At 41.9% G+C, this 22,165-nt stretch overlaps 1 protein-coding gene across 2 annotated transcripts in view; it reads right to left on the reverse strand.

Moving 5' to 3' along the window:
* fgd5a (FYVE, RhoGEF and PH domain containing 5a) overlaps positions 1-22,165 on the reverse strand; it is a 50,590-nt gene that overhangs the window by 12,274 nt on the left and 16,151 nt on the right. For both annotated transcript variants that reach the window (XM_010881808.3, XM_010881807.4), the window contains exons 3-12: positions 14,305-14,431; positions 13,474-13,532; positions 13,042-13,072; positions 8,645-8,796; positions 8,213-8,369; positions 2,328-2,418; positions 2,157-2,207; positions 1,964-2,022; positions 1,220-1,291; positions 940-1,008 (exon numbers count right to left, since the gene is read on the reverse strand). In XM_010881808.3, coding sequence (XP_010880110.3) covers positions 940-1,008; positions 1,220-1,291; positions 1,964-2,022; positions 2,157-2,207; positions 2,328-2,418; positions 8,213-8,369; positions 8,645-8,796; positions 13,042-13,072; positions 13,474-13,532; positions 14,305-14,431 — 868 coding nt within the window. The remainder of the gene's footprint in view (positions 1-939; positions 1,009-1,219; positions 1,292-1,963; positions 2,023-2,156; positions 2,208-2,327; positions 2,419-8,212; positions 8,370-8,644; positions 8,797-13,041; positions 13,073-13,473; positions 13,533-14,304; positions 14,432-22,165) is intronic.

The following is a 22,165-nucleotide window of genomic DNA, read 5'->3' on the forward strand; positions in this document are numbered from 1 at the left end:
TCTGCTGTATATGTTGTCCTGTTCCATGAGTCAGTAGATGACCAACAGGATGCAGCATACTGTATGTAGGATGGTGAGCATTTACTCCTCAGCATTGGCGCTCCGCAAAGACCCCTTCTCTGCTCACTGTAGGCCAGCGAATGTACCGTTAATGCGTAAGTCAAACTGCTCAAGTTTGCAGATGACAACGCTCAGTCTCAACACTTTGACTCAGCAGGTTCTGTCACTTTAATTCCGTATTCCATTGGTTAGCCAAGTGGGCATCATTTAATAACTTGTCATACATACATAGGCCCAAGCTGAATGACCGTGACATTAACCTAGCGGAGGACTGGCAACAAAAACCCACATACCGTACCTACAGAGCTGCAGCATAAACAATGTAATCTTATCTCTCCCAGGAGAGAGTAGACCGTCTGCATTTAGAATTTCCATGAAAGGTTTTGAAATGCTATCTTGTATGAACTGAAAAAGCAAGTTCAACTTTAAGAAAATGTGAAATGTGAAATCTGTCACATCCCTAATATGTAATCTGAAATGTCATATCCATAAATATTTAAGGGACATTTATGCTCCACCTGCCGCATCCTACAGGCCATCTTTGGCCTTCACAGCTCTTCCCTCTCTGCCCACGAAGGAAGCATTCAGGAACCCACATCAAACATCCTGTCAGGAAGTATGGCCCTGGAAAACAAGCCCAGAGAGGGATACCCCTGGATGGGTGTGGTGGGGCCCTGTGACCTGGTCCTCCTGCCTCCAACTACATTCTGACACCACGGTTGGCCTCTCCGCCTCGCTAGGTCCCCCTCTATATGTGATTACTGATCTGCCAGCCGAAACATTCCCCAGAAACACCTTGGTGAGACCACCCACATCCAAGATCAGAAGAACTGAAAGATATTACTGAAAAATGTCAAGATAGAAAACAAAGGTAATTACCAGAAACAGATGTCTGGGCTGTCTGCTTTTCCTTGACACTTTCATTAGAGTCCCTTCCTTCACAAACACCTGCAAACATAGAAAAAACAGAGAAGAGGTCAGTAAAACATCTTTCCCTACTGTGGTAGGAATGGCCATAGTCTGAAATAGGTTTTATTTACTGTTTACGTGACGTTTTTTGGAGACCAGTAAAACACTGTCCAGACAGGGGAATGCCTTTTTACTTTCCATGTCAGCAAAGGACATTTTATTCAGAGTGAAAGCGAGAATCTGATCTCACCCGTCCTGGCTTCAGTAGATCTCTCTTGCCTCGGACGCTGTACTCAATGTGGACCATCCGCAGCAGGTTCTCCTGTGTGTCAGAGACAGGGAGACAGGACAGAGAGATAGGGAGACAGGGGGACAGGGAGACAGGGAGACAGGGGGACAGGGAGACAGGGAGAGAGGGGGACAGGGAGAGAGGGGGACAGGGAGAGAGGGGGACAGGGAGACAGAGAGACAGAGACAAGGAGACAGGGGGACATCAGAACAGGAGAGGGCTATGAGAGGAGAAACACCAACGCACCCTGGTTGTTCGTGAATGACAGTGAAGGATGTGCTGTGGGAAACCGAAAAGGACAGGCGGAGATAAAGGGATCCTGTGTTCAAGCGTGTGTGTGTGTGTGAGAGACATACATAGTGTGATAAGGTGTAGAAGGCCTGTCAAAGAGGGAGGGAAAGAAAAAGAGCTCTCCAAGAGAGGTAGGAGTTTGCGATCCATGTCTGCGTGTACATGTGGAAGTCCTCACATAAATTGTATCTTTTTTGGCAGGTGCCCACCAGGGAGAATGGGGAAATGGTGTGTGTGCGCTCATTCTTCGATGGAAGCAACGTAAACTCTCACCCCACAACCTTTGTTACAATGCACCTGGCATCTTTGATGACATCATCATTCCTTGCAAAGAATAAAGCCTCTCCAATACCACGGGCAAGTAACCCCCCAGCTATCCAACACTTCCATGGTCACAAGTATAGAGAGACGTACCCCTTGTTTGAGACTGTCATTTGCTTGGTCGGCCACCTCTGAAACGATGACTAAGGCAGCTGGAACAGAGGACGGACAGACAGACAGACAGACAGGGTTAGTTCTCATCAATAGGCAGGTAGGGAACACTAAATGATCACACGATCTGACGGAGTGATTCCCGAGTCATATTTATTAACGAGAAAGAATGAACCTTGTGTATCTTCATATTCTTTTGAATCGGGAGAGAGGTTGTTAAGGTAATCTAGAGAAAAATGGAACAAACAAAAAACGGTCAGCAACATAAACAGATTAATAATGGGTATAATAACATGCTATGCACATTGAATTTATTCTAGCCATGTTGCAGTGATGTGCTCTGTACCTGTGAGCAGCATGCGGTACTGGAGGACTCGAACAATGACCTGCAGCAGCTGGTGGTTCAGAGGGACCTGGTCTCCATCTGGGCCCTGCTTCTGCACAAACACACACACCATCGGGTTAGTACTTGTCTGCATGAACACACACCATCGGGTTAGTACCTGTCTCTATGAACGACTATGGAACATACAGATAAGCATTACATAAATACACATTGGCTAAAATAAATGTGTAATATAAAGATTGTGGGAGGTGTTTTGCTAGACTTCATTGCAGACCTTGATTATCAATGAATTGCACATCACAGTGTCTATAATACAGAGGCCTAGGGTCTATATACACATCACAGTGTCTATAATACAGAGGCCCAGGGTCTATATACACATGACAGTGTCTATAATACAGAGGCCCAGGGTCTATATGCACATCACAGTGTCTATAATATAGAGGCCCAGGGTCTATATACACATCACAGTGTCTATAATACAGAGGCCTAGGGTCTATATACACATGACAGTGTCTATAATACAGAGGCCCAGGGTATATATACACATCACAGTGTCTATAATACAGAGGCCCAGGGTCTATATACACATGACAGTGTCTATAATACAGAGGCCCAGGGTATATATACACATCACAGTGTCTATAATACAGAGGCCTAGGGTCTATATACACATCACAGTGTCTATAATACAGAGGCCCAGGGTCTATATACACATCACAGTGTCTATAATACAGAGGCCCAGGGTCTATATACACATCACAGTGTCTATAATACAGAGGCCCAGGGTCTATATACACATCACAGTGTCTATAATACAGAGGCCCAGGGTCTATATACACATCACAGAGCTCTGACCATCCTCCTAATCCAATAGATTCCCATTTCCTCAATAAGAGATAGCATCCCGCCTGAGGGACTGAAACAACAATCCCTTCATTTGCACTGGGATACTGTGGAACACACACACACAGGCACACACACACACACACACACACACAGACACAGCAGGCTGGTGTGTAACAGGACCAATAAGGCGTAATAAAAGTCAACACACAACAATCTTTGTCTTCATTATCAGAGATGTAGCCTTTGAGAGGAACTGCAAAAACAGAGCAAAAATTTCCAGTGTTAGCTAACTCACCCCCAATAACCTAACCCAACCCCCCTGATCAGTTATCCCTGTTCCTCTAATCAGCTAACTTACCCCTTCATTACACCCACTTTCTAATTCCGGTCGCCATCTCTAAAGGTTTTGTATTGTTTCCTATGTCTTTACCTTTCAGTCTCCACGTCTCTGTTTAAAAATAGTATTCTTCATTCATCATTACAACCTCACCTTGACAGGATATCAGCTCATTGCTCACCAAGTGTTGCTTGTTCATGAAAATTGTGATCCAACTGCCATTTGTATGGTGGAAATAGCTTCAGTGGCGAGCCAAAGGCAGTCATTATGCCTGGTTAGTTGGGAGGGCCAAAGACAGACTGTATTTGTACATGCCAGCAAACACACTCTCTCTCATGGCCAGCTGATTTGCTGGTAGCACATACAGTTGATCTAATTGGGGAGTTGTAAAGGAGGCTGCATCTCTGATTAGTGTCTGACACATTGGCCACCTGGGAGATTTCACACCATCGTCTTTATCTCTTTCTGTGCACCTGCTCATCTCAAGCACTTGCACAGCACACACACACAAACCCATACACACAAACACACACACACACACACACACACACAGTGCTCCTAAACAAGCAGGCCCACAAAGGCACACACAGACTATTGGCCACTTTGTGAAACAGCAGAGTAAACAGCAAATTGGCTAGAGAGGGTCTAATCCTGTAAGGTCCAGGGAAGATCTGATCACGACCCAGTGCTACTTCATCACTGTCATCGCCACATCCACAATGAAATTACACCACAAAAAAACAACACTGTCGGGCCGACGCTTCAAGAGCTTAACCGTCCACTTCCCTCAACCGTACAAAGAAAATAAGGGACTGACTCATCTACGCTTACAACACAAACAGCAATAACAAACATAAGATGTATTAATTATAAAGAAATCCTCTAAATGGTCATCATACATTTTGGAACCTGTTATGGCCACACTGCCATAACAGGACACCTTCCCTCTCAGTCCGTCAGCTGTGCGTCTCTGACCCTGGCTGTGACCCCAGAAAGCCCAGCGTCCGTCAGCTGTGCGGCTCTGATCCTGGCTGCGACCCCAGAGAGCCCAGCGTGTGTCATTACTGAGGGGTCACCAGAAGCATCCGTCACATTTCTAGCACCCTGCATTGTTTCTGACACTACGCCAGGTAGACTTATGCACCAGCAGACTAGTGTGTAACATGGAAGAACCAATAAGGCGTATTAAAAGTCAACACACAACAATCTTTGTCTTCATTATCAGAGATGTAGCCTTTGAGAGGAACAGCAAAAACAGAGCAAATAATTTGGTATTCCAGTGTTAGCTAACTCACCCCCAATAACCTAATCCAACCCCCCTGATCAGCTATCCCTGTTCCTCTAATGTGGAATAAATCATTATTGAACATGTGGGTCTGCTCAGGGTTCAGATCTATTACTCAGTGTGTCAGAGATGTTTAACTTTATTTCTGTGAGTTAGATAATCAGCTACGCTGCAGTGAAGAAGTGGAGCAGGAACCGGACCCTCCCCCCAGTGAGATTAGCATGTTGCCATGTAGACAAACTAGCAATGCTACTTTTTTATCAAACGTTTTAGAACATGCAAAATGTCTAGGTAAGGGGCAGATCAGTATTCATCATTTTAAGGAATATAGCGACACTGTACTTGTCAAATAATCAACAAAATTGTACAAAATACTGTTTCAAAATACTACTTTGTTCTAGAATAGCCAGGACTTAAATTGTTTCTTATGTGTCTATTGTCAACAATGAATTAGGCAATTACTTCACAATTTGTTATTGAAATAAAAATGTTATTCTATTATTGTATCCTCTATATTTGTTACATAATATGTGTTTTTATTATAATTAGAGGCTCCTCAAATTTGTAAAATACTCTATTCTGTTATATTCTTTTACATTCTGTCTGTGAATATATATCTGTGTTGAATATGGTTGAGCAGGACATTTTTAGAGTGTGATGGAAGCATACTCGATCCAACAGGATCCAACTTTTTGTGACCGCTGAAAAAAAGGCCAACTTATCTGAAAACATGTTTAATATTGGGGGAGGGTGGTGCCACTTTATTTTTAAGACATAGTGTTCGACTAGCTCGCCCTCCCCCAATAAATCACAATCGGTCCCTAATGTAACTAGAACTGGAGGAATTAAAAATATTCATTATGTGAATTATGTGAATAAACTAGCATGGACAAGGGCTGCATGACCGAAATTCCCGCTTTGGAATTAGTTGGGGGGTTTGGTGAAAGAACGACCCGACTGATCATTGATGCACAGCCTAAACACAGTAGAAGCAGGTGTGTGGTAATTGTTTACTAGTAGGAATATTTACACTTGTTTAATGCATTAGAATATGGTACATACCGTTGTAATGTTACAATGTTCAAATCAAATGAATTCAGGGGTTTGACGTTAAAAGTGTGATTATGTCTGGACACATTAATAAATGCACAGGTTCTTTTTGCAGGTAACACTGGCTTTCAAATGCGGGAGGCTCAGGTTGCAGAGAAAAATCAGTCCTTCTGTTGCTTGTCTGGTGGTTGTCAGAACCGATGTAGCCAACACAATCTGGATACGGCTCCAAAAAACGGATCTGTGCTAAACTCTACCTCCAGGCTCCGATGATGTGGTCCTTTTTAAAAGCTATCAACTAGGAATAATGTTACACTGCATAACACCCCTCAAGGAGATCAACTTCAATGAGCTGATCTAAAAACATTATTTTGCTGTCTGTATAATGCATCGAGTGATAATGCTTATTTAATAGTGCTTGAAGGATTCAGCCACAGTATCTCTGGAGAGGGCAGCTGTTCCTGAATATTTATGAGCTGAGACAGTTGCTTCCTTGTCGGGTTGCGATCTTAATCACTACTGAGATGCGTAGAATCATTACGTCCACCAATCACTATGCATTAAAATACGGCAAGGAACCTCTAACTCATGAATATGCAAGGAGTAATATGTTATGTGTATCTGTGGGCGTTCTGGAGTAAAATTTTAGCAGTGAAAGCTGAGACTAATTTCCCAAATTAAAATAACTCTAATACATTTCTAGATCATTTTCTGAGTCAATCCGCTATCTCTATCATTACAAATTGCCTTTCTAGATCATTCTCTGAGTTAATCCGCTAACTCCATCTTTACAAACTGCATATCTAGATCATTCTCTAAGGCAATCCACTTACTCTTTCATTACAATCAAAATCTCGTAAGCAAGGTGACCTGGAGCACCTGGAGGTTTCCACTATAGGAGCGCTGAATCAATTCTATAAGCCAGTCAAAAATAGAAATCTACTGCAGCACCCCAATTGTCTTATCTGGGAGCATGTTCAATATCCTGTTCTGTGGTTAATAATGGCTGCTACCATTAGAAATGATCTCTCTATACAACTGAGGAATCCTTAAATTACTATGGTGTTTTTTAATATATGTAGGTTTTCCAGATGGATATGGCAATCACATGACCATATGATTGCCATATCCTCCTCATCCAATGATGACATTCTCTCAGATACTACAGCCAAGATAAATTGATTCACTTCACTAAAAGGGCTGTGTTCAGGATTGGTGAGGTATAAAACATTAGAGTAGCACATTAAAAAGGTCAGTCCCACAGAGGAAAACAGAGCAGAATAAAGAGTATTTGAAAGGCCAGTGACTCCCAGTGGATTCTGGGCAACACACTGAAAATGCTATTAATGGAAAGGGAAACTCTTACAAAGATATTGTTACTCCATTGACATACATGCATTGTTACTCTAGTGCCATAAATGCATTGTTACTGTAGAGTCATAAAGACATTGTTACTGTAGTGTCATAAAGACATTGTTACTGTAGAGTCATAAAGACATTGTTACACTAATGCCATAAATGCATTGTTACTGTATAGTCATACAGACATTGTTACTGTAGAGTCATAAAGACATTGTTACTGTAGTGTCATAAAGACATTGTTACTGTAGAGTCATAAATAAATTGTTACTGTAGAGTCATAAAGACATTGTTACTCTAATGCCATAAATGCATTGTTACTGTAGAGTCATACAGACGTTGTTAGTGTAGAGTCATAAAGACATTGTTACTGTAGTGTCATAAAGACAGTGTTACTGTGGTGTCATAAAGACATTTTTACTGTAGAGTCATAAATAAATTGTTACTGTAGAGTCATAAAGACATTGTTACTCTAATGCCATAAATGCATTGTTACTGTAGAGTCATACAGACATTGTTAGTGTAGAGTCATAAAGACATTGTTACTCTAGTGCCATAATTACATTGTTACCATAGCGACATAAAGACATTGCTACTGTAGTGTCATAAAGACGTTGTAACTGAAGCGACATAAACACATTGTTACTATAGCGTCATAAAGACATTGTTACTGCAGCATCATAAATGCATTGTTACTATAGCGTCATAAAGACGTCGTTACTCTAGCGCCATAAATGCATTGTTACTGTAGCGACATAAAGACATTGTTACTGTAGCAACATGAAGATACTGTTACTGTGGTGACATAAAGACATTCTTACTCTATACTTCATAAATGCATTGTTAATGTAGGAACATAAAGACATTGTTAGTGCATGACACTGGCAGGTACGGGAGCTCTGGTCTCAGAAATAGCATATCCAGAAGTTAGTTTAAACCAAGAGTCAACATTGAGATTTTATAGGTAGTCGTTCATCTCATACTACAGTAGGTCTAGCTGCTTACCTCAAACTGCTTGACGATGTCACGGAAGGCTGGGTTCAGTTTGCAGCTCTCTGCCAGTAAGGACATGCTGCGGTCATACTCAGAGATATAGGTCGCAAAAACAGCAAAGTCCTTCTGACGAGACAGGATCACATCCACAGCCCGCTGGCTCTCCTCCCTGGTGATGGCAAGCAAAACAAGGTGAGGTTTGGAGGCCTGCTTGTCAGTGGTGTTATTCAATAACAGTTGGCAGACAACGAAAGACGCCAACACCTCCTAAACTCTTGAACTGTGAGGCAAACAATCATACTGCAGCATAAGTCAACCCTTCAACCTGATGCACTTGAAACACGCACCCGTCCAGGCTTTATTAATGTCAGTGCACAGTTCTGTGTTCATTAGGTTTATATAGAGTACATATAGATATGGGTTGTACAGTGTCAGGAGTCTCACCACAATCTGATGCGTGTTTCCAGCTCGGTCAGGATGTTGCTGTGGAGTGTGTAAACATCAGGGAGTGTGCCCAGAATCTCCCCCAGCCTCTGCTCCTCCAGCACAGGTCCCCCGTCCTCTCCTACTGCCGCTGCTACCGCTGCCCTGAAGTCCTGCAGGACAGGGTGAAGGAAGGGAGGGAGGAGAGAGAGGGGTAAGGGGAGAAAGAAGGGAGGGAGGAGAGAGAGGGGTAAGGGGAGAAGGAAGGGAGGGAGGAGAGAGAGGGGTAAGGGGAATAGGAAGGGAGGGAGGAGACAGAGGGGTAAGGGGAGAAGGAAGGGAGGGAGGAGAGAGAGGGGTAAGGGGAGAAGGAAGGGAGGGAGGAGAGAGAGGGGTAAGGGGAGAAGGAAGGGAGGGAGGAGACAGAGGGGTAAGGGGAGAAGGAAGGGAGGGAGGAGAGAGAGGGGTAAGGGGAGAAGGAAGGGAGGGAGGAGAGAGAGGGGTAAGGGGAGAAGGAAGGGAGGGAGGAGAGAGAGGGGTAAGGGGAGAAGGAAGGGAGGGAGGAGAGAGAGGGGTAAGGGGAGAAGGAAGGGAGGAAGGAGAGAGAGGGGTAAGGGGAGAAGGAAGGGAGGGAGGAGAGAGAGGGGTAAGGGGAGAAGGAAGGGAGGAAGGAGAGAGAGGGGTAAGGGGAGAAGGAAGGGAGGGAGGAAGTGAGGGTTGGTCAAATCCTAGAGCAGGAGTAGTCAACTGTCACCCTACCAGGTCCAGAGTCTGCTAGTTTTCGGTTCTACCTCATCCTTATTGGACCCGCCCGGTGTCCCAGGTCTGAATAAGTCCCTGACTAGAGGGTTGCAAAGAAAACATGTGTGGAACTGGCTTCAAGGTCCTGAGTTGAGTTTGAGGGTTCTAGGTTAAAATGGTTTCTTCACCCTAACCCAACATGGCCTTAGTCCATTGTTCCTGTCCTAATCCAACATGGCCTGAGTCCATTGTTCCTGTACTAATCCAACATGGCCTTAGTCCATTGTTCCTGTACTAACCCAATATGGCCTTAGTCCATTGTTCCTGTCCTAATCCAACATGGCCTTAGTCCATTGTTCCTGTCCTAATCCAACATGGCCTGAGTCCATTGTTCCTGTACTAATCCAATATGGCCTTAGTCCATTGTTCCTGTACTAACCCAATATGGCCTTAGTCCATTGTTCCTGTCCTAATCCAACATGGCCTTAGTCCATTGTTCCTGTCCTAATCCAACATGGCCTGAGTCCATTGTTCCTGTACTAATCCAACATGGCCTTAGTCCATTGTTCCTGTACTAACCCAACATGGCCTGAGTCCATTGTTCCTGTACTAACCCAACATGGCCTTAGTCCATTGTTCCTGTCCTAATCCAACATGGCCTTAGTCCATTGTTCCTGTCCTAATCCAACATGGCCTGAGTCCATTGTTCCTGTACTAACCCAACATGGCCTGAGTCCATTGTTCCTGCATGTCCAACCCTTCTGGACCCAGGTTGCTGGATCTGAGTTACATACAGAACAACTTCCTCGGTCACCACAATCCCTCCGCTGATCAACATACTGAGCTGCATGTTTATAATGCTCTTCGGAAAGGGGAATTTATCTACTCCCAGACATAGGGAAAAATCTGAAAGCTCACTAACGGATTGAAGATGTCAAGATGCTTAACCAATATCAATTGTCCCTCCTGGTAGGGCTTTCTGGTAGCTAACACCATTTATAACACACAGCCATAATGTGTCTGCTACTAGTGTCTGGATCTCATCAATTTTAGTTTTAAAACACGGCGGACATAAAACAAACAGAGACACACGCTGCTGAGAGATAATAGTGTGACACTGTGTGCTTTAGAGCCTCCTGTTCATCATGTGCTATTGATCCCATCTGGGTTAGCATTCATCACTGCCTCTGGGAAGCAGACCTGGGGCTACTTAATGTCCTGGTGGCTGCTTCCCCTAGACCAGACACATTAAACCTGCACACAGATCACCAAGCCCGTGCAAAACAAGAACAGCAGCTTGACCCTCTACTTCGCAGTGACCTGAATAAAAGCATGGCGGGAGAAATGACAACATTAGACAGTCGACTGAAAACTTGAGAGACAAATAGGTGAAGGAATCCAACGTGTTACTGGGAACGTCCTGGAGAAGAACACTCAGAAGTAGAACTTTACTTCCCATTAGGGGACAGGCCCTGTAAATTCCTTGTTGTTTTGTTATTCCTCATCAAACAATGGAACAATAGCTAGAGTTTTCTCTCAACTCTCGCTAACAGTGTTATTTTGCCCTAGCTGTGTGTGTGTGTGTGTGTGTGTGTGTCTGTGTGTGTGTGTGTGTGTGGTGTGAGAGAGAGATTGAGAGATGTGCTAGGGGGTGGCATGTATGCATTATGCAACAGAATGATGAGACATTGTTGAATGTCATACCTGAAAGGTGGTATGAGAGACAAGCAGATAATATAATAACATTATTGAGAAGGGAAAAAACCAAGGTTAAACATCCCGCTTGGATTATTTAACAAGAAACCAAGCAAGCCTAGTTCAGCTGGTCGCAATAGAAAGTGTGGATAATGGCTGCTCTTTCAAGATTCTAACCTAGGTCGCCCACGTGAAAGGCTGTGTCTTTAACCACAACACCACAGAGCTAACCATTTGCCGGGTGTCAGTATAGCATATAGACATTATATAATGTTGTGAAGCATTAACATCAAGTCAAGTTAGAAACCATTAACCATCGTGTTAAACTGAGTAAAGTTTCTTATGAAGTTTACATCCACCACAAATACTATCTATGAACTGTATAACTTTTGCCACTGGCCAATTTGAATTTTTTTATTTAAAAAATAAAAGCCATAATTTAATTATATAAGGCGATATAGTTAACAATCTAGTCTGTAAATCCAGTCTGTCATTTTATGTTTAATGTCCGTTCCAATGTTGTTCTTTTTTATATATATACTAGATTGTTATCTATATGGCCTTATAAATTGCAGTTGTTTAGTGTCCTTACTTTTTTCGTGAGCCTGTATAATCCAGAGTCAAAGTCACTCTTCTAGGCTGGCTCCGCTTACGCGGTCTGGCAAAAAACATGCCAAGTGTGCAGAATCGATAATGTATGTAACTGTTAATGAAAGGCAAATCAAAGAGAACACATCTACGGTTTGTAAAAACAAAAAAAATCGAAATTAGAAACCTTGTATAATGGATAAATATATTATGATCATTAGAGGGTACTCATATATAGCATTTATATTAATAAACTTGATGAAATTGCATACAGCTTTTATATTCAAATGAACCAATCATAAATCATGGGTGCACACCTAACTAACTAATTGAGTTTGTGTCCTTGATCAAGGGTATGCAGCATGAATGATGAGGCTCTGTTGATTCGATGTGTCTGGTTCTAACTATCTGATCAACACTCGCCACTCGACTCTATGACAAACTATCAACAGGCAACCCATTATGCATCCTGTACTGAAATGTTCTCCAGTATAGACTCACTTCATATGTGCCCTCTGGAATTTAACGCACCATTATGAGTCAGATGGTTTCATACCTCAGGGGTTCGCAAACCTCTTTGGCCTATGACCTTAAGACATCTTGTCAACCATAAGTGATATATTTAACAAGTCACGTAACAGGTAATGTTGACCTTCTCAGGTGGCGCAATGACAGTCCATCAAAAATGGTTTTAGACTGAAGTAAGATTAAAGGAAGTAAGATTTCAAATGCATCATGGAAGATCAGGCTGTAATTGTGTTAAGATTTCGCTGGAGAAAATCTCTTTATCCTTGATTCAATGTGTCAGTGGGGTTTCCACCTTCCATGTACTGTATTTGACGGCAGTCCTCCAGTACCTTAAAGAGGCACGTCGATCTTTCAGCCAAATCTGGTGGGACCCAGGCTGGATGCTGACTGACAGACTGAACAGGCAAAACAGCTGGGGTACGATGCATCACTGACTACTGGGAATCATTTCAACGGGGGGTCTCCTCTCTGCTCTCACTGCCCTAAAATCAAAATTCTGCTGTATGTTCTGCCTCTGGCAACTTGCTAAGAACAAATCCCCATGGTATCTTGTACTGTATCTGCCTTTTAAGAATAAAGGTGACATTGACCTATTCCTGGCCTTTCTATTGTCTCCGGTAGCCTGTTGTCAACAAGCAACGCCGTGTCTGAGCTCTTGTAAAAGAGCTTCCAACAAAGCTGGCAGCGTATATACGTTTCTGCACCATCCTTTGACAGGCCTAGCTGGAAAAACACTGATAAACCTGAGCACAGCGTCGCTGAGAGACAGAGAGAAACAACACAAACCAAGGATCAAACCCAGAAAATGATCTCATCAATTGCTTCTGGAAGGAATTGAGTGATGTTAATCAGTTTTCTTATCTCACCTCTTGAAGGAGCTTGAGTTTCATCACATGTCTGAAAAACAACCGACAGTGATATATGTCAGGGAATCCATTCACATAAGTAGGAGATTACTACCATACAAGGACAACATGCAAAACGTATTGGCATGTACAAAATATTGTCTAGCAAGTTTCCTCTCTGGATGAGTACAAGTATATTTGATCTGGACACTATGTCAGAAACAGAGGCGATATAACAACTCATATAACTGGATGTCAGTTTGGGTTGCGGTAGACGCTGCTCAATGAATTAGTGAAGACAGTGATGAAGAGGACACGGTCAGAAAGGGAGTGAAGCAGACAGAAAGATGGAGAGAGGGAGGGAAGGAGAAAAACAGAAGGAGAGAGAGACATATGAAAAGCGAGAGGGAAGGTCTCGACAGAAGCCGCTCGCACCATTGAAGAGATACTCACAATCTCTCAGAATCCACCAGCTCTTTGATGACATAGAAGGTTCTGGATCGGCCATCAATCTAGGTGACAGAAGCCAAAGCAGTAGGGGATGAATGAATGTCTGTAATCTTAAAAGGCTCTCTCTAAACACTTACTCCTGTGAAACATTAAGAGCAACAGCTACGTGGGGAACGACGAGGGCGAGGAAAAACAAATTCCATTTTTATTTTCCTCTGTCAAAATAAGACTGATTATTTCATTAGAGTGGAGCTTGGACGTGACAGCTTTTTCAAGTACACAGGTTTAAATATAGATGCATTATGTATGAGAGTTGACAACTAAGCTCCCCATTGATTTAGAGGCTAATCCCACTAGCCACTAAACGTCCAGGCCCTAACATAACACGGACACGTTTAGGGCCTTATGGACATTGATGCTACTCTAATAATTTTTCTTTAGCCAGAATTGTTAATATGATTAAAAAGCATATTGGTCGTTGTTTCCTTTGACGAATAACAAAAACTCTGGAATTCAAATTTCTGTTCCTAATCTCCTTTTATTGCTTATTGTTTCTCAAGAAGAAAACAAGGAAGAGTGAGTCAAGTGCGCGGAGCCCAACTGACATCCTTATGTCAGAAGGATGGGGTGGGGTCAGTCTCTAGGCTGCTGTAAAAGGGCAGCTTAAATGAAAAGGAGGAACCAGCATTTGGAACAGCAAGTTATGTACTGGCGAATGTGGTAGCCAAGTGAAGCCTTCTGTCATTCATAACACCATCCATCCTAAAAATACATTCCCAAATCACTGAAGATCTCCGAATCCTGTGACTTGGATGTTTTTCCTGAGCCTCTTACCTGCCGGTCGTAGCAATGCTCCACTGCTCCCTCCTCCTCCTCCTCCTCCTCTGAGGTGCGTCCATGGTCCTCCTCTGCTGACAGCCCTGCTGGAACCTGGTTGACTGGGAAGGGCTCACTGTAGGCACTGCAACAGAAGGGGGATGTTAACCGGCTTTTACGATAGCTGCTGCAAGACGACACGGTCGGGCTTGATGTTTGATGTTCTCAATTTACCTATTTCCTTGCCCTTATGGGCATTATCTTCCTGCAGTGTGTGTCAGTGTGTGTGTGTCTGTCTGTGTGTGTTCACATCCTACAGAAGTGACATGGATGACTTGAGCCAGATTGCAGGGACATTAACAGCTTGTGAGGGCTTGCTGTGAACCGGTTCATTACGGAGAGACTCACCAGAGAGACACACACACACACACACGTACCTCTTAAAGTGATGCACCCATTCACACAGTAAAGGAAACACACACAAACACACATTGCATTTAATATTGGTGACTATAACAGATTGCCCTGTAGAGACGGAGGCTGGTAGAGAGACGGTGCTGTATCTTTATCTGCTTCTGTGTTGCCTGCCAAAGGTTAAGAGTTCCCGGCTGGACTTCACATTCACCCAGACACATTCATCTTTCATCTGGCCACATAAACACAGTACGCACTGGTGCTATCAGCTGTGATGGAGGGGTCCTCTAGAAGACATCATTCATCTGTGACCTCAGTCTTTGCCTCTGAGGGGCTAGACCAAACTGGGGTCTCAGGTGATGGGAAGAGGGCCAAAGATGAGAGGGTCCATTAACCTGTGTATCCTATTAGTTCACTATTAGTGTATAGTGGGCCGTCTTAAACAGAGGCAGGACAATTATAGTAGATTTTAAAGAAAAAGGTGCTTCAACTTTTGTCCTGCGACATTCTAGAGATCATGTCCATATTCACTTTCCCATGTAATATCTCAGTAGGCCCGGTCTACTGCAAAAATCCTCCTCTTCCCCAGTGGCAAAGGAGTCCAGCTCCACCTCTGTCACAACTGGATGCCAAAATGTATTATTATCATGAACTAATATCACATTTTCAAATTGTTTCATTATGTTCCCCATGTTCCGTGTTGTGCAAAAAACTTTTTGTGTTTATACACTTATTCTAACATATGGATGCATTATATTAATTTCAGCACGTTTAAAATAGAATGGTAATATAGAACATTGAAATATACTGTAACTTTGAAATCACTTAGCTTCAATCGTTGGTGTTCCCCTCTTTGGAAGACATTTATTAATCTGAAGTATTAGGCATTCCTTTTAACTATCTTACCGTTTTTTACATCGACTGGGTATAATTTATGCCCACTCTATAGAATTGCTTCCACTGTGTGATGTTAGAGGGCTCACCTGCATACACAGCCTGCTTTAAGTCCCATACAGCATTTCAATAAGATTAAGATCTGGGCTTTGACTTGGACATTTCATAAACCTGATTTTCCTGTTTTTGAGACATTCTGTTAGGGATTGGTGTAAGTATTTTGGATCAATTTGTAATTGACCCAATAATAAGAATCACCTAAAAAAAAAAAATGTACACCACTTCAGAATTTGACTTGGTGTAATGTGTTGCTAATAGTAGTTAACATAAAGGAAGAAAATACACAAAAAGCTGAAATACATAAAATGAGTGGTGAGTATTTAAGATAATTGGATATGAGCAGTAAATATTTATTAAACATGGATTTAGAGTTAATGTACACATCTCTAGGACCATTGGAGCATGAGCTGGTCAGGCGCTGAGGCAGCAGGAAAGCTCTAAACAACAAGGCCTGAGACAAACTTTATATTTCTGAATATGAAACTAAGTATTATGTATTTATTGCTGCACTTTTGCACAACGACTTCTCCCATTTAACCACTCCACTACTGCACCCATGTCATTATTTATTAATGTTGAATTAATTGTTGAAATTGTTAAACCACATTTCCCAAAGGGACGATAAAGACATTGATTGATTGATTGGGGTTCTTCTGCTTCACCAAACATGACATATGGCATAGCAAACAAACACCTCCATTGTTGACTGGTCTGTGCAGAGAACATTGTTCAACTGGTCTTGTTCTCTATCAAGACGTTGTCAGCATACTTCAGGTGTGTATTTCTATTTTGTATGCCAAGTATCTGTGAAATCTTCCAGACATTTGTCCAATGGACGTTAAACATGCGTGCAGAGCTCTTGATATGAGCCCTTCATATGCTGTCTTTTTGTGGAGATGGGGTGCACTAATGAAGCATAGGATTAGGGTCATTAAGACCTATGTAAATATCCAACCGTTTATGACAAAAGCGTGTGATATAGATCAATCGAAAGGAGAGAGCAGGGGAAGGCGCTGGTCAAAATCGAATCCAGCCAAATCAGTCCAGAGATGTCAGTGGCAGTTGTCTTGTCACATCGACAACTGTGTTGTAGCGCCGTGCACTACAAAATAGACCATGGAGAGGAAACACGAAACGTGATGCTACAACACAACGACAATGACCGACAAGGACAGGGAGAAAATGGCTGAACTAAATACACAGACTAACAAGGAGAACAGAAACGGTGGGGGGGGGGGGGGGGGGGGGGGGCTAAACACAGGTGAAAGGAATAAACTGATTAACTGAAACGAGAACAGGAAAGACCAAACAAGGACAGGACAAACCAAGGACACACAGAAAACACGAAGCAGAACGTGTGTGACTCTATTTGAATCAGGAGAGTCTAGAACACCTGGATGTGTTCAGTTTTGAGGTAAGACGCCCGCAGACCATGTTATCAACCAGAAGATGATTCAGTGGAAGATCACACTCATAAGGTTCACTTACAAATAAATCCCTTAAAAAACAAGTTGAAGCTAAAAATAATATAAATATGTTATATATTCAGTAGTCTCTTGAACATGGAGGTTGTTTTGCTCTAGGAGCTCCACAGGCTGATCTACAACAGTGAAAATGGACAAAGAGGAAGTGTTTTCACAAACAATAAAATATAAATAAAGTACTGATTTCCCACTTTATGTAAACAAAATAAATAGTAAATAATTGAACATCTTTAGTCCACATTTTAAGTAAAACTTGGGACAGTTCTGTAGAATATGCTTTAATATACAATAGCACTAAAAGCATTTTCATCGTCATCAAATATAACTTTGCATAATTGTTTCGGGAATGCCAAATAAGTCCTACAACTCCATATAAAAACACAAAATGCTTTCTGCATAAATCATCTTTAAACAATTGATATGTTAACTGTGCGTTCATGGAACGTAGTGCCTTGGACCTGTATGTATTAATATAAGAAATGTTAATATTTGGAGGAAAACATTGAGTACATGTATTGGAATGTGGATATCTAAAAAGTCTGTTACCCAGGTTACAGATTATTTACTCTCCAATGATTTGCTCCTTCTTTGGTGCACCTGCTTTGGAACAAGCAGACTGAATGTAACTGTTCAATATAATTTAAGTGGTAGTAGTTAATCCGTCAACAGTTTTTAAATGGGACTCTCTCGTGGTCTAAGTCACTGAATCTTAATGAGTTGAAGCCATGTGGCTGAGAGTCCCATGGGACAGTGGATATTGGCCAGCATCACCTGGGGTGGGGGAGGTGTTGCCTGCAGGGATTCACTTGACACATCGCACTCAATCAATCCAGTACTCCACAGGGGCCCTCCCCCACCAACTGACAGAGCTTTGTTTTTGCATTAGAAATGTATGAAGTTATTTCACAAGGCAAATTACATACTAAAAAGCTATTTTTGCTAGGTATTACTGAGTCAATGTGGCAGCCCAGGCTACACTGAGCTCTGCTGTGGTGCTGAATGCTGTCCGCTGAGGGACTGGAGGTGTGGGCTGTTGATAGAAGTCATCCACGGAAAGATGACCGTCACTGACAACGCAAAAAAACATTTACAAAACTCACAAAGTAAATGTTCATTCCATCAACTTAAAGTATTCAGCTAGTTGTTGGTCTTTTAGTCCATGAATGTGTTCATAGATTTGTTCAACTATTTCAAATACCTGGTAACTATATATTATTGGGAGCAGGTGAGTTCCTTATGTGAATTAATTAAATGTCAACAGTGAATTGCTTGCTTGTTCCAAATAACTTTCTAGTTTAGTTAATAAATGTAAATATAATTTAATAGATGTAAATATTGTCAGTTGCACCTGTGGACCACCATCCCTGCTTGTAAGTACAACCCTGTTACCAAAAATATTGGGAAGCTGCGTAAACTTTTTATAAAAACAGAATGCAATGATGTGCAAATCATTTAAGCCCTATATTCAATATAATATATATATATATATATATATATATATATATATATATATATATATATACACACACATATACAGTGGGGAGAAAAAGTAATTAATTAGTAATTAATAAGTAATTAATTTGCATTTTATTGCATGACATAAGTATTTGATACATCAGAAAAGCAGAACTTAATATTTGGTACAGAAAACTTTGTTTGCAGTTACAGAGATCATACGTTTCCTGTAGTTCTTGACCATGTTTGCACACACTGCAGCAGGGATTTTGGCCCACTCCTCCATACAGACCTTTTCCAGATCCTTCAGGTTTCGGGGCTGTCGCTGGGCAATACCGACGTTCAGTTCCCTCCAAAAATTTTCTATTGGATTCAGGCAGGTCTGGAGACTGGCTAGGCCACTCCAGTACCTTAAGATGCTTCTTATGGAGCCACTCCTTAGTTGCCCTGGCTGTGTGTTTCGGGTCATTGTCATGCTGGAAGACCCAGCCATGACCCATCTTCAATGCTCTTACTGAGGGAAGGAGGTTGTTGGCCAAGATGTCGTGATACATGGCCCCATCCATCCTCCCCTCAATACGGTGCAGTTGTCCTTTCCCCTTTGCAGAAAAGCATCCCCAAAGAATGATGTTTCCACCTCTATGCTCCAAACACGACGAGTGGAGTTCAGACCAAAAAGCTCTATTTTTGTCTCATCAGACCACATGACCTTCTCCCATTCCTCCTCTGTATCATCCAGTTGGTCATTGGCAAACTTCAGACAGGCCTGGACATGCACTGGCTTGAGCAGGGGGACCGTGCGTGTGCTGCAGGATTTTAATCCATGACGGCGTACTGTGTTACTAATGGTTTTCTTTGAGACTGTGGTCCCAGCTCACTTCAGTTCATTGACCAGGTCCTGCCGTGTAGTTCTGGGCTGATCCCTCACCTTCCTCATGATCATTGATGCCCCACGAGGTGAGATCTTGCATGGAGCCCCAGACCGAGGGAGATTGATCGTCATCTAGAACTTCTTCCATTTTCTAATAATTGCACCAACAGTTGTTGCCTTCTCACCAAACTGCTTGCCTATTGTCCTGTAGCCCATCCCAGCCTTGTGCAGGTCTACAATTTTATCCCTGATGTCCTTACACAGCTCTCTGGTCTTGGCCATTGTGGAGAGGTTGGAGTCTGTTTATTTGAGTGTGTGGACAGGTGTCTTTTATACAGGTAACAAGTTCAAACAGGTGCAGTTAATACAGGTAATGAGTGGAGAACGGGAGGGCTTCTTAAAGAAAAACTAACAGGTCTGTGAGAGCCGGAATTCTTACTGGTTGGTAGGTGATCAAATACTTATGTCATGCAATTAAATGCTAATAAATTATTTAAAAAATCATACAATGTGATTTTCTGGATTTTTGTTTTAGAAGAAGTGTACCTATGATAAAAATTACAGACCTCTACATGTTTTGTAAGTAGGAAAACCTGCAAAATCTGCAGTGTATCAAAAACTTGTTCTCCCCACTGTATATATATATATATATATATATATATATATATATATATATAGACAACATGTCAAATGTCGCATTTTTTTCACATTTTATTGTTTCTTGAAACATATATGTCCAAGAATAATGTTTCTCAACATATAATTGCAAAGGGTTTGTGGATCTCATCATCAACAGTACAAACCCGATTCCAAAAACGTTGGGACACTGTACAGTTGTGAATAAAAACAGAATGCAATGATGTGGAAGTTTCAAATTTCAATATTTTATTCAGAATACAACATAGATGATATATCCAATGTTTAAACTGAAAAAATAAAAATCAAAATAAGTTGATTTTTAATTTCATGGCATCAACACATCTCAAAAAGTTGGGACAAGGCCATTGTTTACCACTGTGTGGCATCCCCTCTTCTTTTTATAACAGACTGCAAACGTCTGGGTACTGAGGAGACAAGTTGCTCAAGTTTATGAATAGGAATGTTGTCCCATTCTTGTCCAATACAGGCTTCTAGTTGCTCAACTGTCTTAGGTCTTATTTGTCGCACCTTTCTTTTTATGATGCGCCAAATGTTTTCTATGGGTGAAAGATCTGGACTGCAGGCTGGCCATTTCAGTACCCGGATCCTTCTTCTATGCAGCCATGACATTGTAATTGATGCAGTATTAGGTCTGGCATTGTCATGTTGGAAAATGCAAGGTCTTCCCTGAAAGTGACAACATCTGGATGGGAACATATGTTGTTCTAGAACTTGGATATAACTGTCAGCATTTATGGTGCCTTTCCAGATGTGTAGGCTGCCCATGCCACACGCACTCATGCAACCCCATACCATCAGAGATGCAGGCTTCTGAACTGAGCGCTGATAACAACTTGGGTTGTCCTTGTCCTCTTTAGTCCGGATGACATGGCGTCCCAGTTTTCCAAAATGAACTTCAAATTTTGATTTGTCTGACCACAGAACACTTTTCCACATTGCCACAGTCCATTTTAAATGATCCTTGGCCCAGAGAAAACGCCTGTTCTTCTGGATCCTGTTTAGATACGGCTTCTTTTTGACCTATAGAGTTTTAGCTGGCAACGGCGAATGGCACGGTGGATTGTGTTCACCGACAAAGTTTTCTGGAAGTATTCCTGAGCCCATGTTGTGATTTCCATTACAGTATCATTCCTGAATGTGATGCAGTGCCGTCTGAGGGCCCGAAGATCACGGGCATTCAGTATGGTTTTCTGGCCTTGACCCTTACGCACAGAGATTGTTCCAGATTCTCTGAATCTTTGGATGATATTATGCACTGTAGATGATGATAACTTCAAACTCTTTGCAATTTTTCCTTTCCTATATTGCTCCACTATTTTTTGCCGCAGCATTGGGGGAATTGGTGATCCTCTGCCCATCTTGACTTCTGAGAGACACTGCCAATCTGAGAGGCTCTTTTTATACCCAATCATGTTGCCAATTGACATAATAAGTTGCAAATTGGTCCTCCAGCTGTTCCTTTTCTGTACATTCAAATTTTCCAGCCTCTTATTGCTACCTGTCCCAACTTTTTTGGTATGTGTAGCTCTCTTGAAATACAAAATGAGCCAATATTTGGCATGACATTATAGAATTTCTCACTTTCAACATTCTATATGTTATCTATATTCTATGGTGAATTAAATATAAGTTTATGAGATTTGTAAATTATTCCATTCCTTTTTTACTCACAATTTGTACAGTGTCCCAACTTTTTTGGAATCAGGTTTGTAGTTAGCAGAGGCATGTACAGTTACAACTCTGTTTGGTTTTGGTATTGGGTCCAGCATGCTCTGTTAATTAAAGAATCATATAAACAAAAGGAGTTGTAAATGACTGATCTTTAGACTGAACAAATTGAAAAGTTTTGAGTCAGTTGAATGAAAAGAGCCTAACTTAAATTACTACTTGACTGTTCAGTTCAGTGGCTGAACGCAACACACAATCATTCTTATATCTGAATTTAAGGTTAAACTAGGCCATGGGACACGTGCAGCAAGGTGGGAACTTTGACTCTCTGGTGCAACCTGTTCTTTGTCCTCTGGTTTATAGTTCCTCTCTT

Source organism: Esox lucius, chromosome 17 (assembly GCF_011004845.1).
Source record: "Esox lucius isolate fEsoLuc1 chromosome 17, fEsoLuc1.pri, whole genome shotgun sequence".
Classification (NCBI taxonomy): Eukaryota; Metazoa; Chordata; class Actinopteri; order Esociformes; family Esocidae; genus Esox; species Esox lucius.